Below are 24567 nucleotides of genomic sequence, written 5' to 3' on the forward strand. Positions count from 1 at the left end.
TGACTGTCTCGTTCCAATAGATTACAAGTCCTCAGCTCCTTCTCTTACACAACGTGTCTGTTATTAATGGTTTGAGACAGTGAATATGACATGAAAATGACCATGTAGCGCAGCTTGCCCTTTTTTATTATCAAGTTTTATTTGTGATGTACACAACTTGTTGGTAGGATGATTTGATTAAACTATACTCGGCATCATGGTCATGGTGGAACCAAAACAATATCAAAGGAACCTGTGTTTTTAGGCCGTCTGTTTAGTTCTCCTCTGCATCGATACATATTTCATTGGGTCTCAACAAAGTGAGGCAGGAGCATATTCTATCACAAAGGCCTCTGAACACGGTCCCACGTGTATGCTGGACAACACATACAAAGCAGCTCAATTGTCTCAACTCTGGGTTGGGAGCATAACAAGTCCAGGCTCAGCATAAGTGCCCTTAGGTTAAATAGAAGCTACAGAGAGAAAGCAAGAAGACCCTCAATTGTCTCTCCAAGGAGAGGAAGGCTCATGGAGGGGGTGAAGAAAAAAAACCTGAGAGTGATTTTATCAAAGAGATGACCAACACAAAGGACATGTTTTGCAGATAGGTTCTCGCATATTTCTTTATAATCACTTGCTGCATCATGTCCCAATCACAATGTGATTGAGACATCATTCAGCAAGTGATTTTTAATGTGTAAAAAAAAATAACTGCGGCAGTTCAGCTTATGAACCGTTTTCAAAATCATGGCGGATGAATTAATGATTTCTCAATGTGTGAAAAGTTTTTCCAATGCACACAGCTACATTCTGTACTTGTATTCATCTCAACAAGAACCAATGTTTTTTGGAAAGTTCGAGGCTTAAATAGCAAATGTCCCTCCTGGTTTTTTGAGAGGACCTGGCAGTTCACAGGACCAAGGAGGACCAACAGGTAGACCGCTGGGTCCACCTCCTCTTAGTCTCTTTCTTTCCCTGTGAACCTCATTCAAATGCTTTTCTCATCCCTGTGCATGCATTTGTGCAGAAGACAGAAAGTGAGAGCGCAGTTCCTCTGAGATAGCTGCAGGTCGGGGGGGGGGGCCTCAGAGGAACTTTAGCAGCGTGAACCCCGACTGCACTCATACTGCAATAAGGTGGCAGTGTGGACTATTTGTTGCTGTACCAGGGGTGTAGCAGTGTTCTGTGTGACCACAATAATTATGATCAGAAGTTGAACTGCAGTCTTTTTTGCGCTCAATGGTGTTTTTTGCCTCCAACGGCTCCTTCCAGTCAGCACTGCGACCGCTGCCTCCAAGGCACCTAACCCTAATCTTAACCCTAACCATAACCATAACCATAACCATAACCATAACCATTGCCTAATTGACTTCAAGGCAGCGCTGTGACCATTGACTTCAAGGCACCTAACCCTAACTCTAACCATAACCATAACCAGTGCCTAATCCTAGAGCTGTTGGGGGCAAAAAACACAGATAAACCTTTTTTGCAGTGGAGTTAAGCTATTTCTATTCAAAGATGATTACATTTCTGTTATAGAAAATGGATCAGACTGTAAGTGTTATCTTCTCAGTAGTACATAGGTGTGCATGTTACCTTAAATCTCAGATACAGAGAAACATTTATTTTCTGGTTTCTGGCCAGCTGTAAAATATAGTTCTTTTTCTTGGTCTCTACCAACTCTTGAGGGAAATATCTTTTTGCTGAAAACGGCGCTATGACAGAGGTGAGAATAATCGACTAAACAGTTAAAACAATGAGCTGAATCTCATTATAAACCTGCGTACAGTCGAGAGAAGCTGGAGCGAAACAAGCTACAATGTAAGTTAATAGGGCAACTATGCAGGCTCAGATTAATATTCAAAGTGTCTGACAACATTATGGAAAGGATTTCTAAGGAGGTCGACCTTTCTGTTAAAGAGTAAGATCCTTATTTTAAAATAAAAACATCCGCGAAATTGCATTCACTAAACCCACCAGACTCCATGTAAATAAACAGCAATTTTAGCATCGTAAAATACACTTCATTCAACGTCAACAGAAACATAATAAAACTATGAAAAGGCGTTATGGGTTGTCTTTCCACATTTCCAACCATCACAACTCTAGCTTTGGTTGAAATAAACACATATTTTACCGATTTACATGTGAAAATATGATGGCTCTATACAGTGCCTGACAAAAGTCTTGTCGCTTATCTAAGTTGTAGGAACAACAAATAATAACTTGACTTGTAGTTGATCAATTGGAATCAGAAATGGTTTATATGAAAGGCAAAGGCTTCTGGATTATGCTTATTATACCAAAATAAAGTTTTGTATCATTCATTGAGTTTTATCATTGAATTAGGACAGAAAGGTCAGATTTGGCTTGGACAAAAGTCTTGTCGTGTCTTTATATGATTCAACCAATCACAGATTAGAGTTTCACCTGTGACAAATACTGTAATTAACACATTCCTGGGTGTGTATAAAAAGAACTCCAGCACACCAGACCTTCATGTGAAGTGCAACCTGACCTCTCACAACATGCCAAAGATTCAACCACAGACCAAAGTGCTGATCATCAAGAGCCTGAAGACCAAGTCTGCTGCTGAGGTGGCAGACATCTTCAATGTATCCGAAGGTCAAGTGGAAAGGATAAGAAAAAGATTTGAAGAAACTGGTGAAGTTCATGACAAGTCCAGGTCAGGCAGACCCCGTAAGACAACTGTTCGAGAGGACCATTTGTTGCTTCGACAGTCCAGGGCCAGCCCTTTTTCTGCCAGAAACCCCTGTATCTATAACAACAGTTTGTCGAATTCTCTCACGCAGTGGCCTCCATGGCCGAATTAGTGCTCACAAACCAGCATTAAACAGAAGACAACTAAAAAAGTGTGTTGCATTTGCAAAGGCCCACAGCTTGGTGAAAAGATGGACAGTGGAAAAGTGGCAGAAGGTTGATTTTTCTGATGAATCATCCATTGAACTGCATCCCAATTGCTGCAAATACTACAGAAGACCTGTTGGAACCCGCATGGACCCAAGATTCACTCAGAAAACAGTCAAGTTTGGTGGAGGAAAAATCATGGTTTGGGGTTACATGCAGTATGGGGGTGTGCGAGAGATCTGCAGAGTGGATGGCAACATCAACAGCCTGAAGTATCAACAAATTATTGCTGCCCATTACATTCCAAACCACAAGAGAGGGCAAATTCTTCAGCAGGATGGCGCTCCTGGTTATACTTCAGCCTCCACATCAAAGTTCCTGAATGCGAAGAAGGTCAAGGTGCTCCAGGATTGGCCAGCCCAGTCACCAGACATGAACATTATTGAGCATGTCTGGGGTAAGATAAAGGAGGAGGCTTGGAAGATGAAACCAACGAATCTTGATGAACTCTGGGAGTCCTGCAAGACTGCTTTCTTTGCTATTCCAGATGACTTCATCAATACGTTATTTGAGTCATTGCCGAGACGTATGGATGTAGTCCTTCAAGCTCATTTTCTTTTTCCCAAGGCACCATGACTTTACGTATGCTCTGATGTTATTGTAGCATGTTTGTGTATTCACAATAAAGTATAATTTCTACCGTACATTACTGTATTTTTGTATGCGACAAGACTTTTGTCCAAGCCAAATCTGACCTTTCTGTTCTAATTCAATGATAAAACTCAATGAATGATACAAACCTTTATTTTGGTATAATAAGCATAATCCAGAAGCCTTTGCCTTTCATATAAACCATTTCTGATTCCAATTGATCAACTACAAGTCAAGTTATTATTTGTTGTTCCTACAACTTAGATAAGCGACAAGACTTTTGTCAGGCACTGTACACACTAACACGTTTTTTTAAATGGAGTCTCGTGGGTTTAGCGCTAGCGACCTCAGTGCTGTTTCTGGTTAAACAGAAAGGTCTCAAAGAGGTTGTAAAAAGGCTTTTCTCTGTAGGGATCCTTTCCATAATTTTGTCAGACACTTAGAATATCTGAGGCTCTTAGTGGCAAAAACAGCACTTTTAGTGGACCAAACTGACGCTGAACATTTGCCCCATAGGGTTACAATGCAGCCGGTCTGTGGCTGTTGGTTACAGTGTTCACGCTTAATACTGAACCAATTTCAAAGATTGTTGTTCCTGTCAGTCACTTACACACAAAAATGGTTGTTACCCTTTAAATTATACTTTTCCTTAGATTTGTTTTGTCAGCTGATACATTATTTGTTATCTCTGTCTTTTGGTGGGCTCACCGTGTTCTGAGTAAGTTGTACTGGCTTTGCTTTATGTACAACTGAAGCATACAGCTTTGTGACAGAGCGTTAGTGATATGACAGTAATTCACCAGAATGACACACACTGAACATTAGACAGATGATTGCCTTTATTCCATGCATGGCATACAATAAGGGTAATTCTCTTTAAATAAAAAGTATTTCTGTATTCAAATTCAAGACCATTTTTATACATTAACTTTCCAGTGGCAAATATAATATTTGATATTAATGGCAAATAAGTTCAAGACAATAACTCAACATGCCATACAATGAGCTTTAACAAACAATATATTGTACACCAGGAAAAATAGATCATGTTGCCACGTCTCAGTCAAGTCTTTAAATACTAATAGTGCCCTGTCAATTAAGGTACTCAAAGAACAAACTGAAAATATGTAATAGTTAATCTAACTGTAATAATTTAGTTGTAAATGGTCAAAATAAAGTGGCTGATAATAAAAAAAAAAAAAAAAGGCACAAAAAAATTTACGAACAATTAAACAATTTCACCAGACAAACATCTCGGTACTACAAATGCTAAATGCTTTAGATGATCATTTGTGTCGGAGACATTTTAGATAAAATATGCGCTCAATGGATATTTCTCTGTTCTCAGATTGCCAACACGATTTGGATACAATATCTTCAGACATTGCACAAATAAATTGCACAGTGGCGACATAAAGTAAAAAGTGTTTTAATCCAGAACCGGTTCTTTCATTTTCAAAATGGAGCACCCTATCGTAGAAAATAAGTACTGATAAAATTACTGATATGAAATCCCCAGCGGAATAAAATAAACAAATTACTTTTTTTTTAGAACATTGTACACATTCATTGCATTTAATGTGGTCACTGAGTTGCACTAGGCAACCCATTTATGTACATTTACATACAGATGTCTTCTGCATCCATTCAAACTGACACCATACAGCTGCAGTCTCACTCCATTTGCCCAAATTCTCGATGTCCAGTATGACAAATCTTCTCAAGACACACAAAGTGACAAACCAAAGCTCCAGTCAGGAAATAGATGCAATGTTCTGGAGTGAAGCTGCTCATTAGTCCTCTCTGTGTCACGCAGTGGTACATGTACATGATATTGTACATGAGTTCAGCTCTCCAGTAGCTGTGTTCGCTGTGCAGGCTGTCATACAAAGCTCTCCTCCATGTTGGAACACAGCAGGAAAGAGTCGACTAGCCGCGGTTTGATCAGCTGCTGGTGGTCGGCTGCCTCTATGCTGTCTGGACACCCTGCTGCCAGCCTCCTCAAGGCAGCCTGGAGACATACACACACACACACACACAGACACACACACACACACACACACACACACACACACACACACACACACACACACACACACACACACACACACACACACACACACACACACACACACACACACACACATCAGTATGCATATGCACACACAAAAAAAAAAACAGACATATGCATCCTCACATATTAAAGTCATGCTGTACTGCTGTATGCAAACACATACATGACATAAGTCATGTACATATATATGCGGTTTACATATTGTGGTAAAATATTTTTTTTAAAAAACTATGTGTCTGCAGGTTTACAGTGAATAACAAACTGTAGTGATACTGTATTAAATGCAGTCCGACCAGATCTGTTTCAATAACACACCATGATTTCAATAGCACATGTATAGTAATATGTGTGACGTCTGAAACCTATTCAGCCCGGCGGGCCTCCAACATTTACATTAAAGATTACAAAATGATCTGTGAACGCTCAGCATCCTTTGAAGGTAAAACTCCAACACCTACAAATGCTGTAATTGACCCTTGGCTAAAAGGATAAAATAGAATCACATTAATTTGAATAGACACTGACAAGTGTGGGCACAGTGAAGTGGAGGGCTTTTCTCAGCGCAGCGAGGCAGCCCAATTAGGCTCCTGACCATAATGGGCTTCAAATCCCCTCATCGGCCCTAAGATCTGTCTTTAGTAATTATGACCAGAATGAGAGAGTGATAAAGCGCGAGCAGGGATAATATTCATGATATGTACATATTTAAACATACAAGGTTTGAGATGATGTGAATTGGTCAGCTATCTCAACATGGCTTAAAGATACTGAGGTTGTGATGTATTTAAAATTTTCAGATATTGCCCTGTGGATGTTATTAAATTGGACAGTCATTTGGTGCACTGATGTCACACATGCAGGCCTGTGGTATAATGCCCGTAGTTTAAACAAATTATGTACTGTATAGCAAGTATAGCAGATCGAAATGTATAGTATTTTACAGGCAAGGCTGAAATAGGCAGTTTGAATTATATATATGTTTTCGGGGCATGGAGTCATTTACTATCTACGGGTCTGCACGCACGCACACACACACACACACACACACGCACACGCACACGCACACGCACACGCACACACACACACACACACACACACACACACACACACACACACACACACACAAATATACCTACCAGGCATGCGACCAGCACTGAGTCACTGTTATTTCTCTCAGTAGGGGAGCGACACAGTTCAATAAGACGAGGAACAGCTAAAGACAGCAGAAGAAAAAAAATCACTTACAAGCTTGTCCCATTCTTAGACATTGATATCAACTATTAACAGAGGGTGCGGAGAGAGTGTGTGTGTACAGGAGACATTCATAAAAAAGGACTTTTTGTAATGCTGAGAACATTCCCAAAATAACAGGGATGTTTCCGTTACATTTAAGTTTCTGCTTGTTCTTAAAGGTCCCACATAATGCTTATTTTCAGGTTCATACTTGTATTTCTATTAGAACATGTTAATATACTTTAATGTTAAAAATTTTTCTCATACTCTCTGTCTGAATATACCTGTATTCACTGTCTGTCTGAAACACTCTTTTAGCGCCTGGCTCTTCAACCGCCCCTCCCAAAAATAATTTTTCAATTAACTTCAATTTTATTTATAATATCAAATCATAACAGGAGTTATCTCAGGACACTTTACAAATAGAGTAGGTCTAGACCACACTCTATAATTTACAAAGACCCAACAATTCCAGTGATTCCCCCCAGGAGCATGCATAAATGTGTAAATGTGACAGTGGCAAGGAAAAACTTGACCCTGATTGGTCAGTGTTTTTTGGGTCTTCCATATCTGCACTCTCAGAGCCTTGCACCATCATTGCAGCCGGGAAATTACTGTAACGGCACTGTCGCTACGCTTTTACCTATATATAGTATAGTTGTGACATCACAACCGTACGGAAGTCCTGACGGCTCGTTTAAAGGCACAGTTTCTGAATACGGGCTGTGGGCATTTGTCTGTGAATTGAGTGTTTTGATACTTTCACAGTTTTTATATAGCACCTCAGCCTGCATTATAATCAAAGAACACATGGAAATCTCACTTTTTACAATATGGGACCTTTAATGTTCTATACACAGCTCAGTAAACCACAAAATTGTATCGTCTCTAGTTTTAAAAAAAATGCCTTCTCTGGCTTCTGTAATGGAATATAACATACTGTATGTAACCATGTTTCCAATAATAATATTATGGGGTTTCATGAAGCATTCATAGAGAGCTGCCTCCCTTGAGACAAAGAGGTCTACTGGGGAATGGACATACATGCAGTACATTCAAAGTGGATTTTTTTCTGACTAATGTTAGGACAAGGACCTCTGGCCTGTGAAATTATCTTGCGTTTTTTTCCTCCTTAAAGTAATTAAATATTCAAATTTAAAGAGGATGCATAATTAGGGAATCGTGTCTAGTTCATTGTTTTGTTTTTTAATTACAAATGGAGTACCTCTAGGTCCAGCGGTATTGTAATTTTACTCACTAGATCATATATATATATATATATATATATCCTTCTAAGTCATGTTATCCTAGCTCACAACTGGCTTACATCTTTATTGAGCCCAAATCATGATTGAATGTACTTAAGTCAATCGAAGTCAGCTGTACAAAGAAACGCATATGATAACATTATTCTTAGATATAGGTTGCTTAAATACATAGCGGTAAATTGTGACAAAAACAAAAGTTTTTCACTTGAGGAGCCCTCAAGTGAAAAACTTGAGGGCTGTGGTGGCTGTGGTGCCCTAAGCAGCCTTTCAATTTAATTTATAGCATGCTTTGGGTTGGCTACGCTGATTCTCATTAATAAATAATTATTCTGTGTCGCTGTGTACAGCGTTTCTTTTTACCACTTGTTTTTCAGCACTTTTTTCACATTGTTTCCCTCAACTTGTTTCATTTGTCAACGGTACTTTTTAATTTAAAAAATAAAGTTTTATAAGACAACTGAAATTCTGCACTACCTTTCAGCTGGATGGCTGTTTGGGCCACATCAGGTTCTCTGCTCAGACGGGCCAGAGTGACTGCAGCTTTCTGCTGAACACGCTCGCAGGCAGCGCCCTCTGATGGACTCCCGGAGGATGGCTTTTCTCCCAGCAGCAGCAGCAGTCGCTCTATTCCTACATGACATATCCAAAGAATCAAAAGTGTCAGGGAGGATGGAAAGGAACAGCGATACAACAAACAGCACAGTCATAAAAAGAAACATGGTACCGAAGCTACAGTCAAAGACACAATAAAAACAAATGAAGACAGGAAATAGACAAGCAATAAGAAACATAAGAACCAAACCCAACACTTCCATAAAGTTACACAAGACCCAGACACAACAAAGTGCTCAGGTGAATTAAAAATGAGCCAGACATTACGCACATCACCGTCAGACAGGATTTAGACCAAGAGTGCCGTTATAGAAAGTAAAATCCCAAAAGAGAAAGAGATGAGATAAAAACAGCAAAGTCAGTCAGTCTTCAGGTGGTTACGCAAAATTCTTTACAAAGGACAAAGACTATACCAAACTGACCTTAAAATACACCGTGCACATTGTTAAAGAAAAAACGTTGCAGCAGGCACCTCATTCTTTTCAGTTGTATCCAGCCCCTTTTTGCCCTGCACCTCACCGGTGGGGATGTGCACACTACCACTACTGCTCTAAAGAATAAATAGTTGCCTACTTATTCTATGATCAAATTTTATAAAGACTCACAAAAGCAAGCCATAACATTTATCTGGAAATGACTGAGGGACCTATATTCATCGAAACAAGAACTAAATGGGTGAAGAATTTTAAGGAAAAACTCATTTCACGTACGTGAAAAAGGTTCGGGAGACTTAGGACTTACAAAGAAGCATTTAATGAACACTCAATTGAGGAGACAATTAGGCAGGCAGTACGGTTTAACCACGATGTCTTATTGTGCAGTGCCGTCTCAACTCTCTGAAGTTCCTGTCCTCCACAAGGTGTATTTAAACTCATGCTGGAGACGTTACATTTAGCTGAACCTTTAAGGGAAACAAAGATGTGGCAGTCGCCTAAACACAGATGCTAAAGCCTAGTTGAGCCTATCTCTCTCTCTCTGGAAGTATGCTAAAGTGTGGCTGGCCCACCGACCTCCAAAAGGAGACAGTCCTGAGACAAAACATTCCCTTAAAATGCAGCTGCCTAGATTCCCTGAATGTGTAGAGAGACCATTATACATGAAGAGGTTTGGTTGTTAGAGACTCGCCAATATTCTCGTCCCCTGACCTGTGACCTATTAATGACCTGATGTTGTCTAAGTTTTCCCTTTAGTCTCACCATACCACAACATGGTGTTTCTGGAAATTCCACCACAAAGAATATTACTGATACATGGCATCAATCAGAGGCTCTGACACAATGTACCAGGCCTGTACTGAAAATGTGTATCTATCCATGTATTTTTACAATACATGGATAAAAGCATAGAGGCAATGGAATATGGAATGGACTCGCTTGTAACAGCAGAAAAAATAAATAGTGATTAAGGAATGAAAAACAACAACATTAAAATGCATTTCAGTTGGGCACCCGGATAGCTCAGTTGGTAGAGCGGGCGCCCATATATAGAGGTTTACTCCTCGACGCAGCGGGCCAGGGTTCAACTCTGACCTGCAGCCCTTTGCTGCATGTCAATCCCCCCTCTCTCTCCCCCCTTTCATGTCTTCAGCTGTCCTGTCAAAATAAAGGCCGAAAAATGCCCCAAAAAATTATCTTAAAAAAAAAAATGCATTTCAGTTGTCCAGCTGCAAATCTCAGTGGTTGTTTTATTTAAAAGCTTCCAGGCTACTTCACAAATATTATCTGATGCTGACATCTTGAGGATTAAAGAAGAATTACACTGCTTTATCTTGCCTGTACATCAACATATCGGTATTAGTGAGTAGTTCAATGCATGTTATAATCAATATTGTTTAAAATAGATTACCTTGGTCTTGCAGGACTTCAGAAGCACACTGCTCTAAGACCGACAGGTTTGCCAAGATTGTCACCACCTGAGATTAAAACAATAAAGAATAACAAAATGATCACAAAAACAGAGTAATCGAGAAGAGCGATTATTTTGCACATGGCGTTATGCGAGTAAACTCCTATTTTGTCTTGTGTTCTGAATGGGAAAAAAAAAATGGGGAAGTATTGAGGGCAATTTCAGAGTTCTAGATGTTTTCACTGTTGATTTGTTTAACTTTTGGTTACACTTTACTTGAAGGTATCTACATAAGAGTGACATGACACTGTCATGAACGTGTCATAAACATTATAAACAAGTCATAAACGTTTATGACATAACGCTTCTATCATTACGTGTCATTCGGTTTTTGTCATGACAAGTTAGGGTTAGGGTTAGGGTTCATGTGTCATGACAGTGTCATGTCACTCTTATGTACCTTCAAGTAAAGTGTTAACAACTTTTTCACTGTTTTTTTAAGTTCAATAATTGCAACATCTTTCCAAAAGTCAATGAGGTATCGTGTTAAATAATTGTGATTTCAATATTGACCAAAGTAATCATGATTATGATTTTTTTTTCTCCATATATCATATTATGGACTATATTATTATATACTACTATTTTTTTTTTTTTTTTACTTTGATCTACTTTGAGAGAAATAACAGCTAATGGCAGACGTGTACCTGGTCTTTGGAGTAGGGTGTGTCAACTCTCTGGCGGTCTCTGCAGGCCTGCAGCAGGATGTGGATGGCGTTAAGCTGCAGGAGAATCTCACAGGCCATGCTGTCGAAGAAGGTGATATTGGCCAAGGCTGCAGACGCCAGGAGGAATACTTCACCACATGAGGCGCTCTCGCACAACTCTGAGAGAACAAGTAACCAGTGTTTATGACATAACACAGCAACGTAATGCAAGGAAGGTAAACCATAAAGTTGCAAGGAAGGTAAACCATAAAGTGCTCTGATTGACTACCGCATTATTTGCTCCAGTTTGTTGTCCTTTGGCAACCGTATCACTTGTTATACTTGTTTAAAGGTTTTATGTTATGTTTGCACCTTTTGTAGATTGAGATGTAAAGGAATTGAATAAGGTAATAATGAGGCATATTTAATCAGGGAGGCTGTTCCGGTGTTTGGGAACACTGACAGCAAACAAGCTTATGTCTGTAATTTAGACAAGGGGAGTAACAAAGTACAATCCTAAAATCTGTATTTTTATTTTATGATGTATTACTATACTTTAGTTATTGCACTTTTTGTATTATACAACATCACATGCAAAAACACATGAAATATCTGCTCTGAACCGCTATTATTATAAACAAATGAATAAAAAATAAAACCCTAAGTAATCTTAAGGTTGGATAAAGTTTTTTTTTTTGCATTGTGTGTACAAATTCCTTTGTCCTAAAACAATTGCAAAGCCTTAGCTTTTTTTAGTTTAAATCCATGTTTATGTCTTCTTCTTCGCTCCCTTTGCTAGCGCACTGCAGCATATCTTGTCGTTTTACCACCACCACCTGTGTAGATCAGTGGGTTAGTGCAACACAAATAGTAGGACTGTGTACCCTCCATAAAACTCCTTAGCAGGTCTAAAACTCCTCAGGAAACCTTTAAAAAAAAAGTATTGTAATTAAAATTTTCTCTATAATTAAAACTCAGTTTTTTTGTGTTTTTTTTTAAATAACAAAACCTGTTTCTCCAAACAATCCTTGGTCAGGCCTTCCATACGTCAAAGGCCAGGGTTACGTTATCATTAGTCTATTTCGGCGATGTTTCACTTCCGGGATTGATCAGGTGCCGCTGGATGTCCCTCATTTATGCCGGATGTCCGTCACCTTCCTCTTTCTTTGTGTTAGCATTTTAAACTCCGGTCGATTTCTGAGGACTATGGTTAACTGCTCCTCAGATCTCTGCAGGGTAAATCCAGACAGCTAGCTAGACTATCTGTCCAATCTGAGTTTTCTGTTGCACGACTAAAACAACCTCTGAACATACACATGTTCCACCAAAACAAGTTCCTCCCCAAGGCTATTTTGCCGAGGCACCGCTGCTCCGTCCGGCGCTAGGCGCCGCCCATGACAATTGTGATTGAGAAATGCCAATAAACCAGAGCACATCCCAGAATGTTGTGTGGACTAGTCAGACCCTCCTGCGCAACGCTGTGGAGGAAGGACTGGCAATGCGAGACTACGTTATCAGTGTCAGGCCCACTCACTGATGAGCGCCGTGACGATGTCGTGCATGCTCTCCAGGAAGCTGGCGAGGTGCTGTGTGGACGTGTGGTGAGGTGAGGTGATCTGAGCCACGACCGCCGCTGCCTCGGCCCTGGCTGCTTCCACGCTGCTCTCATCAGTCAAGATGTCAGCCAGACACAGGATCCCATCCACCTACACGTCAGACAACATACAGTACACATTAGGTGCCGTTTTATCATTTATTCATCTGTTTTAGATAGATGAGAAGATTTTGTTACCGGAAACAACCTGGGATACTCTTACACTGTTAGTCAAAGATGGTCAGTGCATTCCAGTATTTTACCTCGTGCTAGTGTACTTTTTATCATTTAGTTATTTACAGTACAGTCAAGGAAGTCATTTTTCTACATTTAGGGGAGACATTTATTGGGACCTGCTCAGGTCCCTACTAGGGCTGCACAATATATTGTTTTTTTATTGCCATCGCGATGTATCAACTGGCGCAATAAACACATTGCGAAAGGCTCTGACATATCAAGAAAGACGCTCCAAAAATGTTTGTGTTAGTTGAAAGAAAATATCAGTAGAAAACTGTACATTAAAATGTCATTCTTTTTTAGTGGTGCCTTTTAAAGTTAATTCAATGTCCAAGTTTTCATTAAAATAATGTTGGAATTGATTTCCTTTCATTTGCTTTAAATTCAACAAGCAATGTCTTGTATTTTAGCAGAATACTGAAAGCAGCAGAAAGGCAGAACTGAGTACACTTTAATATCTGTTTATTTATCGTAAGTAGAATCATTATTGCGACAACTTTATCACCTATCGCATATTTTCCTAGCATCATGCAGCCCTAGTCCCCACATTTAAAATCTTCAGCAACAACAGCAGTATCATCTTTATGGGAAATACACTCCCTCTCATGGACCTCTCATATAGAATTTATTTGCGAAAGAATTCAACAGCGTATTCATTTTCTTCGTAGATTGAGATCCATCGTAGAGATTATCACATCAGTAATTCAGAGTATCATACTCTATTGTAGCACTGATTGGCTGAGTACCCTATCAGTTAAAAATAAAACAAAGCTATTTGATCAAATTAAAATTTGTTCAAAGATTATAGGACTACCTGTAGCACACTCACAATAATAGTATGCTCAGACTGGCCAAGGAACATTTCAAATGTCTCCTCACATGTTTTTGCACAGAGAATGTCGGCTTCTGCCTTCAAACAGACGCATTAGAGTTCATTCTTTCAATCGCAACAGACTTAAAAGCTCTTTCATACATCAATCTATCCTATTGTTAAACCAGCTACATTAAATCCAGTGCAATATTTATTCAGGGTTACAAGTCTCCAAGACCTTGTCTGTGTGTATGCTCATGTCATTTTCTGTTGTTATACATATATGCTTTGTTTCCTTACTGTGTGTTTATGTCATTTATGGTAATGTTTCATGTACGTATGTCCTTTGGTGTTATTCATCTTATGTATGTCTGTGTCCTCTTTCTTATATGAGCTACCCAGGGATGCAAAAATAATTCCAGCCCTGGCTGACAATAAAAGTTGTATCGTATCGCATCGCATCGCATTGCATTGTATATTATATGTTAGCCTTTGGCACTTAACATGACATCCTGACCTGAACATGGAATTGACAAAAGGGGCATGTTAGCTGTAACACTTTGATCTGGTTTAAACTGAGTCAAATGTGACATTGAAGTCAAACATTTTCCACCATCTGGCCTTCATCAGTGTGGCGCACACAACGCACCAACAGGGAGGGTCTTCCACCTCCCTGGCTGCTACTAACTGCATTACCTTGACAGAAAATGCTAATTAATGTTCACTACAATGCATTAATGAATGTAAACAAATCTGAAGTCGTTGTTCATCGATTTACATATTGTAGAAAATTGAAAAGAACCCACTGGCTGCATGGAAGGTTGGAAATCAATTTAATACAATCAATCAATAGTTTAATACATTTTAATTGAGTAAGAAGTGCAGTTTGCAGGCAATGTATCTCAAAAACTTCCTTCATGGAGTTGGGGGAACTCGTGTCCACCAATAGAATGTAAACACTAACAGTCTATGTGCCCACCCCACTCGAGCCAGTGCTGCCGACTTTTGTTTGGTTAAATACCAACATAGGTGTGTTCCTTTAGGTTCTGTGTAAAAAGTTCCCTTTGCACATTCAACTAATGAGTAACCAACACATTTTTACAAGGTCATATTATGGCCTATGCAAAATTTGGTATGTAAAAAAAAACGGTAGTGTACATGTGTCATCTTATTTAAAATGTGCAAGTAATTCTTTATATAATTCATAGTTGGTTCAGTGTGTTAGTTTGTTGGTCAGTGTATCTGCACACTTTTTGCTTTTTCCTTTTAAGACTTTTTAAGGATCCACGGATACCCTGGTTGGTACAGCATGATGTTACCTAGTTACCTGATCTCCTTCATCTACATTCTTTTTACATCCAGGACCAGACTGGAAACAGGTTTTGGACTTTATGGTGTTATCCCTGACATTTTTTGTCATTTTTGAAATGTCAAACAAAAATAAGGTAAAACATGCAAAATCACTTCAAGGTGATTTATTAAAATATCCAATAGTAGAGGTAAAGATCACTTTCAGTGGGATCTGTCTGATTGCTGAACTAAACTCTCACTGAACATTTCATCTCAACACTGCAGGGATGACAGAACATCTGCAGCATCACTGGCCCTCCAAACAGACTGTATGTAGACAGTTACGTGTTCATGGTGTCAGCTTGGCTAAAACTTGCAGCTCAGCCTGTAAAGCCATCACAATTAAAACACACTACTCTGATTAAATGGCCAAGAAAGTCGTGTATATCTGGCTGGCATCGACCCGGGGTGTGTGCCTCATCGGGTTTGAGGAGGAGCTCAGAGTTATAGAAGAGCAGGAAGGAGACGTTTACTCAGGGGCATGAGCCCTCCTATTTATCTCATCTTTGTGTGTGTGTGTGTGTGTGTGTGTGTGTGTGTGTGTGTGTGATTTGGTATTGGAGGCTTCAGTATATAACGGAGATGTAGAGCAGATGCTCATCCACTTGGGGGCAGTATTGCACAGTCCATACAAACTTTACTACAGCTTTCTACAGCAGTTCTTATCAAATCGCACACATGTGTAAGTGTGAAAATCAGCACAACCTCTGGAAGTCATCCATACTATCAAATAATTAAATACATTGTGATAAACATTGTGGTTTGTGATAAACATTGTGATAAACATTGTGGTTTCCATGGCGGCGGTTAACACCTAAATTGTGTTGATGTCTGGTGAATAACCCATTACCTGATACATCAGAACCATTTTGTTTTCTGTATTAGGCCTACAGTGTATTTCTGTATTCCTTTTCAATCACAGTCATGATTGCCTTTGTTTAGGGAAAGAGCAAATTAATGTTGTGGATGCTCAGCCACCACCAGCCAACAGTCCTAAAAACTAAAGTTTAGAGTCGAGCATCCAGAGTGAGACAAAGCGTCAGCTCTCAGCCCGCCACACCTGTCAGTCTTATCTGCTGACGAGCATCACTGCACTGAGCTTCACAGGACAATTCCCTATTTTTGTCTCCGTGGACGTCAGCAGCACTGTGCCATCGCGAACCCACTGACGTGGAACAATCCACTCTCCACATCCCCGTTTATCTAACGCCCCACTGTGTCCGCCGCGTCCCTACCCACCCCCACCCCTCCTCCCTAAAATAGGATATTCCCAAACTTCTCATTTACCGTACACCGGATGTATCTCATTCAGTTTGTTGCAACTTATCTGAGTGGAGACAAAGTTTACGAATGAACATTTTGCTTGATACCATGAGTATTTATTTCAGCCTGTGACCACTTTTCTTCTCAGTTGACTCAGTTGAGTTTTGAACCTCATGAATCCTCTCTTCCCCTCAAATATGGCACCCTGGAGGGATTGGATCCTAAGAGTGAGAGGCCCTGCTGAAATAATAAAGGGTAAGACACACCAGCGAGCACCATCGCAGAATGACGCACGTCAACGTGTCATGAAAGTGTATCATCAACATGCCGAGATGCTCCACAAAAGTGATTTTGTCACATCCATCTCACGAATCGCTACATCCAATTCAATTCAATTCAATTTTATTTATAGTATCAAATCATAACAAGAGTTATCTCGAGACACTTTACAGATAGAGTAGGTCTAGACCACACTCTATAATTTACAAAGCCCCAACAATTCCAATAGTTCCCCCAAGAGAAAGCATTAGCAGTGGCTATTGCGACAGTGGCGAGGAAAAACTCCCTTTTAGGAAGAAACCTCATCCAGGCTACCGTATCTTGACTACTTTCTCCTTCTGTATGCCACGCACGCCTACATCAAATGTTGCAACACAACATGGCCAGCGTGTGTTGCACGTTAATGAAATCATGTCCTATAATTTCATTTTAGCTTTCACAATGCAATCATGTCATTTATAAGTATGTCTATTTGGTTTAAAGTTTGTCTATTTTGTTATTATTTTCTAGTATGGTCTTGAATATTGTAGTTACAGTGTCATCTTTTCTAGATTTTTGTCTGGGTGGGGGGGGGGTATGTTTGTGTTTCAAATTGTATGTTTTGTGTGTTGTGTTAAAAATAAATAAATAAAATGTTAATCACAAAAAAAGAATGCAATCATGTCCTATAATTTCATTTCACATTTCAGAACTGCAGCCTAAAGTTAATAAGCCTGATGTAGCTTTTCCCATGAAAATATGATTGTGGTGCAAAGTTTGAACTTTCAGTCTGATACAATATTGCAGACCTCCATACTTCATGTGGAGGTTCTGTTTCTTTGTTCATCTGGAGCAGCTGTGTTCCTCATCAACACTCTTTCCATTCAAGATGTCTTGAGTTCAAAATGTTCCAGTTGGGGATAAAACTTAGTATTAGTTAGTATATACTAAATCGACCAATGAGCAGCGCAGATGCATGCCGCCCCCTTTTTCTCAATCACCCTTCAACAGCGACAGTTGTGTTTCTCAAGCCTGAGCGATCGCTGGTGAGCGGTTGGTAGCGTAGATATGCCTGACAGCCTCTCTCCCGGGACGAGGCTGCTAATCTGGGGCGGACTTTGGTTCCTGTCAAAGATTTTTCACACTCGGGTGATTCATGCTGTTCCAGCTGCTCTATATGTGAACACAGACACCGTTGTGGCATCATTATTAGCCGGAATCAGGTTATATTCGCTTGCTCGACACAGGTGCGTCTGTTGTTTTTTTTTGTTTGAATTCTCGATAGAGAACAAACAAGGACAAACAAAGAAGCTTGTATCATTAGCTTTCTCTCTCCCTGGCTCCTTGCACACACACAACACACACAGACACACAGACACACACAGTGAGAAGTCACCCAGGTCTAAATGTTTGACTTGTCAGCTCAGCAGTCAGAAGGTCCCATATAATGATCTCATCTCTGCGCACTACGGTGACACACTGTAAATCATGATTCATCTTTTTGTGTGTGTACTGTATAATCCTGTCATCAGAAAAAAAGCACAGTACACAGTATGATGCCTATTTTCTCACTGTCTCCAATCCTAAAATTATACAGCGAAAGTTTAATGGTGGTTCCCCTGCCCTGAGGTAACTGACTCTGGTGAACTCATTCATGAAAATATAATCAGCTGGAACTGCTGCACTCAAAACTTTTCCCTAAAAAAGTAACAACACAGGAATATAATAGGCTGTATGTGCCAACTGCTGCCTCCTAAACAATGTAAAGGTGCCACATGGAAAATGATGTATATATTATGTTTTTTTATATATATATATATATATATATATATATATATATATATATTATTATTATTATTATAATTATTCAATATGAGACATAAATAAAGGACTGGCAGTAGCAGAGGGTTAAACCACCTGCAACATGTGTATCCTCTTCCTGACAGTAATCAACAGGGTGTTTAGGACATTTTGGTAATAACTACCACCAGTTTCATCATATTTAAATGTAATTATACCAAGGTATTGTGCATTGAAACCAATGTAGAGATATTTTAAATTATCTTTAAGGAAGGAAACCCTTCATTTCATTGATCTTTTCATTCCCCAATCACACACTTTGTTTCTGTGCAGCCCAGCCTCCTGCTGCTGCTGCCATTGTTGGCACATGTTCACCTGTGAAAATAAACTAGCCTCCCAGTCATAACATAGAAAGTGAGAGCATGGCTGCATGTGTACAACAGTAGACATAATATAGACTGTGCTGTTGCTGCTGGGTAGAGGAATAGCCTCCTGTCTGAGTCACAACTTCAGCTGATCAGTGTAAACATAATCTGTCTGGACTGGAGGGAGCCAAGGTATTTTACTGGAAGTACTGTACTTAGTTGAGATTAATGTCATCTCATTCTCTCTTTCTCTTTTTTTTTCTCTCCTTGTCTTAAAGCATCAACATATCAATTTTTCCTTTGCAAGAAAAAGAAAAAGTGCTGATGTGCCATTTTCCTCCTCATTTTAATTGAGTTTGTACATCTGGCCATGAAAAACAGATTAGTTCCTCTTCTGTGAATAAGTAGGCATTATCCCCTCATATATAATCAATTGTATTACATTTCTTTAGGCCAAGGACCCCTAAGCTGAAAGAGAGACAGAGCATGGACCCCATACTAAATAATTTGTATAAAATGGATATTCACATTTTATTTATACTTCATGTTTTAATGTTAAAGGTGCAATATGTAATACTGACAGCTAGTGTTTAAAATAGTTACTGCAGTACAAATTCAAAATACTGGAGAGAGTCGTCTCCCCCGCCCCCTCCTCCCCAGAATCGAAGTTCACGGAGGTTGCCAGGCTGAAACCGCAGCATCCACAACAATGTTGCTAGACGCTTGTCTCACATAGCCAGACATTACTTCACAGCACAGCGGAGTAGCTAACGTTAGATGCTGGCTATATTGTCATAAAAGCCCGTGCTCACGCGGAGCTCTGTACCCACACTTTTTCGGCTTAGACTTACGGTTGGAACCACTAAAAACACAACAACCTCTCCGTCCTCTCCACCCAATGGACAGACACACTTCCTATGCTTAGAGTTACGGTAGGAACCGCTAAAAACACAACAACCTCGCTGTCCTCTCCACCCAACAGACAGACACACTTCCTAGGCTTAGAATTACGGTAGGAACCGCTGTCGGCTACGGCCGCTGAACAGGCTACACGTTGTAAACAGCCGTGGCCCGCTTGCCTGGTCCTTTGGTAACGTTAGCAGTTAGCAGGGTTAGCATGGCGGCGTTAGCCAGGACCAATCGGGATCACTTTACTGGCTGTGTCTCAACTGTTTTTGCAAGTAACCAACTCGGGTACTCTAGCTATATAATTCAATGTGAGTACACAAATGTTAAAATGACATAAAATGCCCATCCCTTGTAGCAGTGATAAATTAGCCTGAAGCTAATGCTTACCTGTTCTGGAAGATATTAGCCAACTCGGTGTCCTTTTGGGCTCTAAGCTTTCTCCATCTTTCAAATACATCTCCAATTTTTACCCGAGGTTTGTTACATCTCTAGTCACGCAACTGTTAGAAACAAGCCAGGTTTTTTTAGGTCGGGTAAAATCTATCTCCGTTGATCCCATTTGTTTGTTTGCTGCTTTCATGGCTGTACTAATGTTACAGCTGTAGCACGCTGGGTTTCGTTTTTACAGGTATATCTGGCAACCCAGGCAAACTGGGCAGTTGATAACAACACACAGGCCAAAACACAGACAGAAATTCTGTCACGGAACGGAAATTTCAAAGGAGAAAATACTGGCGTTAGCATTTTTGTCAGAAAAGATAGTATTTCAACTTAGCATGTTTCCTTAATATCTGATGACACATTGGGATCATTTTTGGATTTATTACAGTAAATATATTACATATTGGACCTTTAAATGTGGAAGGCACAGTAAATCCCTAAGCTTAACTGTATTTGTGAATGGCTACCATAGTAGATACCTGACCTACTGTATAGTAATCCTATCATCAGTGTTGTAAATCAGATGTTTCTTTGTTTTTTTCACAAATAGGCCAATTTATCTTTGCTAATAACATGTTGGATTCATGCTAATGTATATTTTCAGACATGCTAAAATTAAATTAAAAAAAAAATTAATTAAATTAAGTTGTCCAGTCAGATATTATCAAGATCTTGACCTTCATTATCTCTTTCTCCTCTGGTATAATATCAAGTTCATGTTTGTCTCTTCTATTTCAACATTTCGTAATTTGTGTTGTGATTTGTGCATGACAGCGAGAGAGATAATGACCTTGTCCAGTTGGTTGATGCCTTCTTCCACACAGCAGATGGAGGCCACTGTTCTCAGAGCGTGAGCGTAGAGCTCCCTGAAGCGGTCCTGCCTGCAGATCTTAAACAGGGCTACCACAGCTCCTTCCTGTGAAGGAAGGAAAAGTAATTATATGTTTGTGCATTAGAAAAATGCATCATAAATCTGCACTGATGCTAAATTGTGATAGGTTCAGTCCACACAACAGTAAAACTGCTTTCAGGCATCATAATGTGTGTGTGTGTGTATGTGTATCAGGTGTCTTAGAAATAAGGTAAAGCTGCTAAATACTATGAATTCTAATTAAGATAAGTGTATTAAATGGAGAAATGTTTTGAGACTCTGATTTGATACAGTTGTTAAGTGGAACAAACTGATTACTGCATGTGAATATGGAACAATAATGACAAACTACTTTTCACTTTATGTATGTGGTTTAACCCGCCCCTCATTTTCACTGTTCTCACAAGCCTTAGTGCTGGCCAGACACATTCTAGTTTCTATTATTTATTTATTCCATCCTCCTGGTTGTGTTGCTAAATTGTGTAGCTTAGGCCTCTGTGGCTGAGTTATGTTAGCATAGTTAACATATATATATGCTAACCTATTGTTAACATTGTTAACATTTTTGGTCATTTCACTGTGCATACTGTCATTATTCACATTAATTAAATAATTATATATATATATATTCTCAAATAACCAAATGTTTGTTAATGAGCACCCATCCAAATTACCCGTCCAGTCCACCGGTCCAAACTGGCAAACAGGAAGTGAGAGCTTCAAATGGACTTTATTATTGTAGAGGGGACTCGGACTGTACCATTCTGAATAGAGTAGAGGGGGGTCATTGGTTTCATTTTGTTATTGAAGGTTCAGGTTTCTTCCGTCATTATTGTTGGTGTGACTTTAGTATGTGGTTGCTAACTCAACCCGCCTGGCTCATTGCTGGCCACAGCTACAGTTTACATGCCCAGAAATAGGTCGCGCTGTATGTCCTTAAAACCTGCTCCAGGTACTGTATATATGATATTGCAACCATGTCTCCTAGAAATTACATGCATATACAACTAATCTGCAACATCAAATACCTGTCAAAAGAAACATGGTGCCCGCTTGATTAACTTTTCTAGTAAAATAAAAAGGAAATGTTATTTAACGTATCTGGCAATTCCCAACATGGTTGGTACTGAACGTATCAGTTAAATGTTCACTGACAACAAATGTAATCTGTTTTGCCAAATATCCGAACTTGTACTGTAATATCCGTGTGTAGTGACTACAGCATTATTACACCTTTTATGGTTATGTTTAGGCACTTACAGCACTTGGTTAAAGGACAATTCCGGCGTAAAATGAACCTAGGGGTTAATAACATATGTGTACCGAGTCGAACGCTCTCTGGGATCTGCTTTCATGCTAAACAAATGTGTCTGTAGCTTGAAACTAGTTACCGCACACCGGGGGTTAGCTGCTAACGCTATCTTTCGGGGCACAGGGTAAATCACTATTTCTACACCACTAACAAGGCTCAAAATATCACCACACTTAAATGGTAGCATAATGAGTGTCCCAGAGAGCGTTCGACTCGGTACACATATGTTATTAACCCCTAGGTTCATTTTGCGCCGGAATTGTCCTTTAAGGTCAGGGAAAGATCATGGTGTTGGTTTAATACAGAAAAAGTCCACAGTGATCAGAGACCCAACATATTTATTAACCAGTATCTTTCCCTAATCTTTGCCATAGTGCTTTTAAAGTGTTACATTTACGTGGTACATAATTGTAGCACTTCATTTACTCAAAAAAAGTTGCCTGTGAACATAATTCAGGCAGTGATGAAGTTTGACAGCGCAATGAATTCTTAAAAATTCTTAATATTTAAACGTAATTTCTAGATAACATAAAAACTGTTGCATATTATGTATTTAACATAATGAAGTGCCCATTTTTAAGAATGCCCAGCAACACCACATGATGAGGTGCCTTAAGTTGCGTTCTCATGAAGACAAGTGAAGACTGTGTTTGTTGCAACTGGTTCTCTGTACATTTTTGTTAGTTAAAGTGGGACAAAAAGGTGGTTAGGATGGGAAAACAACTTTCAGTAAGAGTACAGCTCTTCTGAGACTTTTACAGGCCTGACATTAGGCTTCATACCGCCACATTATACACCATACGTCATAATCTTGAAGCACACATGATTGTGCAAAATGATGGATCAAATTGCTCTTGCTAGACTGTGCTGTGAGAGCCAACAGGTCCCAGCAGATCCAAGCCAATAGCAACATGCTGATTTTAAAGAGTACAGAGGACCTGGAATGATCTATGGATTTGGCCGCCTTTATTCAGCAAGCCTGCCAACCGTAGAACCTATCAAGTGGCTCACACAATTGATCATCTCGGATAAAAACAGCCAAAATATACATATTTCATGAATGTGAAAATCATGAAAAAAGATGATTTGCCAGCCATAATAGTTTTCTGTTGGATTATGTGTGGTATAAACAAACAAAAATAGCTCCTGTCCTGGCTCTGTCTACACCAAAGCACCCCTCTGACAAAAAACACTTGCAGGTATTGAATTGTATTCAGCGTGCAGATAGATAGAATTACCTGGAGAAAGACAAGGCCTGTAACTACCACCATTATCCTAATAAGGCCATTATACTGGGCTGGCATGTCTCATATGCTGCTAAGGCCATGCTGCCGGGGCTTGGAGTGACTAATCATCCTGCCCTCCAGCCTGACCGCTCTTCCCTGTTCACTGCCTACGCAATATTGTTCCACAATACCTGGAAGAACTGCGAAAATCGACAGACAGTTTTCAGTAAACCTTTTGAAACTCCAGAGACTCGCAGACAGATTCAAGCTGTGTTCAGGCAGTGATGAAGAGGTTGTTGATCCTGTTGTTATTCTGTGACGCAAGTGTTGCTCATAGTGTTCAGAAATAATGTTCAGAGTGAGTCTATAAAGAAACTCTGAATGTTGTAATACACTTTTGAGCTTTAGTTCTTTGGTTGTAACGTCATATTTTGTGATATTCACATACATATACATATTTTAAAAAGCAGCCTAATTTTTGTGGTCGTTGGATTGGATAATCTAGCTACAATAGCATCTATGTTTACATTAGCCAAATCAAGGCCACATTTACATTGATTTGATAGCAAACTCCACACAGCAGCTGTGCAGCATTCATCAAGATCACGGCTACAAGGAGTAACACTTTCCTCGCAAAAAAAGTAACTTCAGTGGTGAATGAAAAACAAATCCAATCCAATTTGATATATTTAGTTGCTGCCTATGTGTTTATGGGTAATTTATTTGTTAATAGCCTGGGTCCCTTGTAGCCTATACTGTTATGTGTTCTTTATGGGCGTACTATAGCAGTGGTGTCTCACATGGTGGTGTCGGATTGTGCTGGATTGTGCACTCGGCCTATATGATTTAACGAAATTATTTCAGTAGCATTGATTATTCCTAATTTCCGTGTA

The 24567-nt window shown here is 39.6% G+C and overlaps 1 protein-coding gene across 2 annotated transcripts in view; it reads right to left on the reverse strand.

Annotated features, from left to right (window-relative positions):
- Positions 1-4319: 4319 nt before the first annotated feature.
- LOC116046824 (protein inscuteable homolog) overlaps positions 4320-24567 on the reverse strand; it is a 60402-nt gene continuing 40154 nt past the window's right edge. For both annotated transcript variants that reach the window (XM_031295259.2, XM_031295260.2), the window contains exons 7-13: positions 21056-21181; positions 12772-12943; positions 11238-11416; positions 10531-10597; positions 8548-8703; positions 6709-6785; positions 4320-5509 (exon numbers count right to left, since the gene is read on the reverse strand). In XM_031295259.2, the coding sequence (XP_031151119.1) occupies positions 5381-5509; positions 6709-6785; positions 8548-8703; positions 10531-10597; positions 11238-11416; positions 12772-12943; positions 21056-21181 (906 nt within the window). In that variant the 3' untranslated portion in view covers positions 4320-5380. The remainder of the gene's footprint in view (positions 5510-6708; positions 6786-8547; positions 8704-10530; positions 10598-11237; positions 11417-12771; positions 12944-21055; positions 21182-24567) is intronic.

The sequence above is a fragment of the Sander lucioperca genome, chromosome 7 (assembly GCF_008315115.2).
Source record: "Sander lucioperca isolate FBNREF2018 chromosome 7, SLUC_FBN_1.2, whole genome shotgun sequence".
In the NCBI taxonomy this organism is placed as follows: Eukaryota; Metazoa; Chordata; class Actinopteri; order Perciformes; family Percidae; genus Sander; species Sander lucioperca.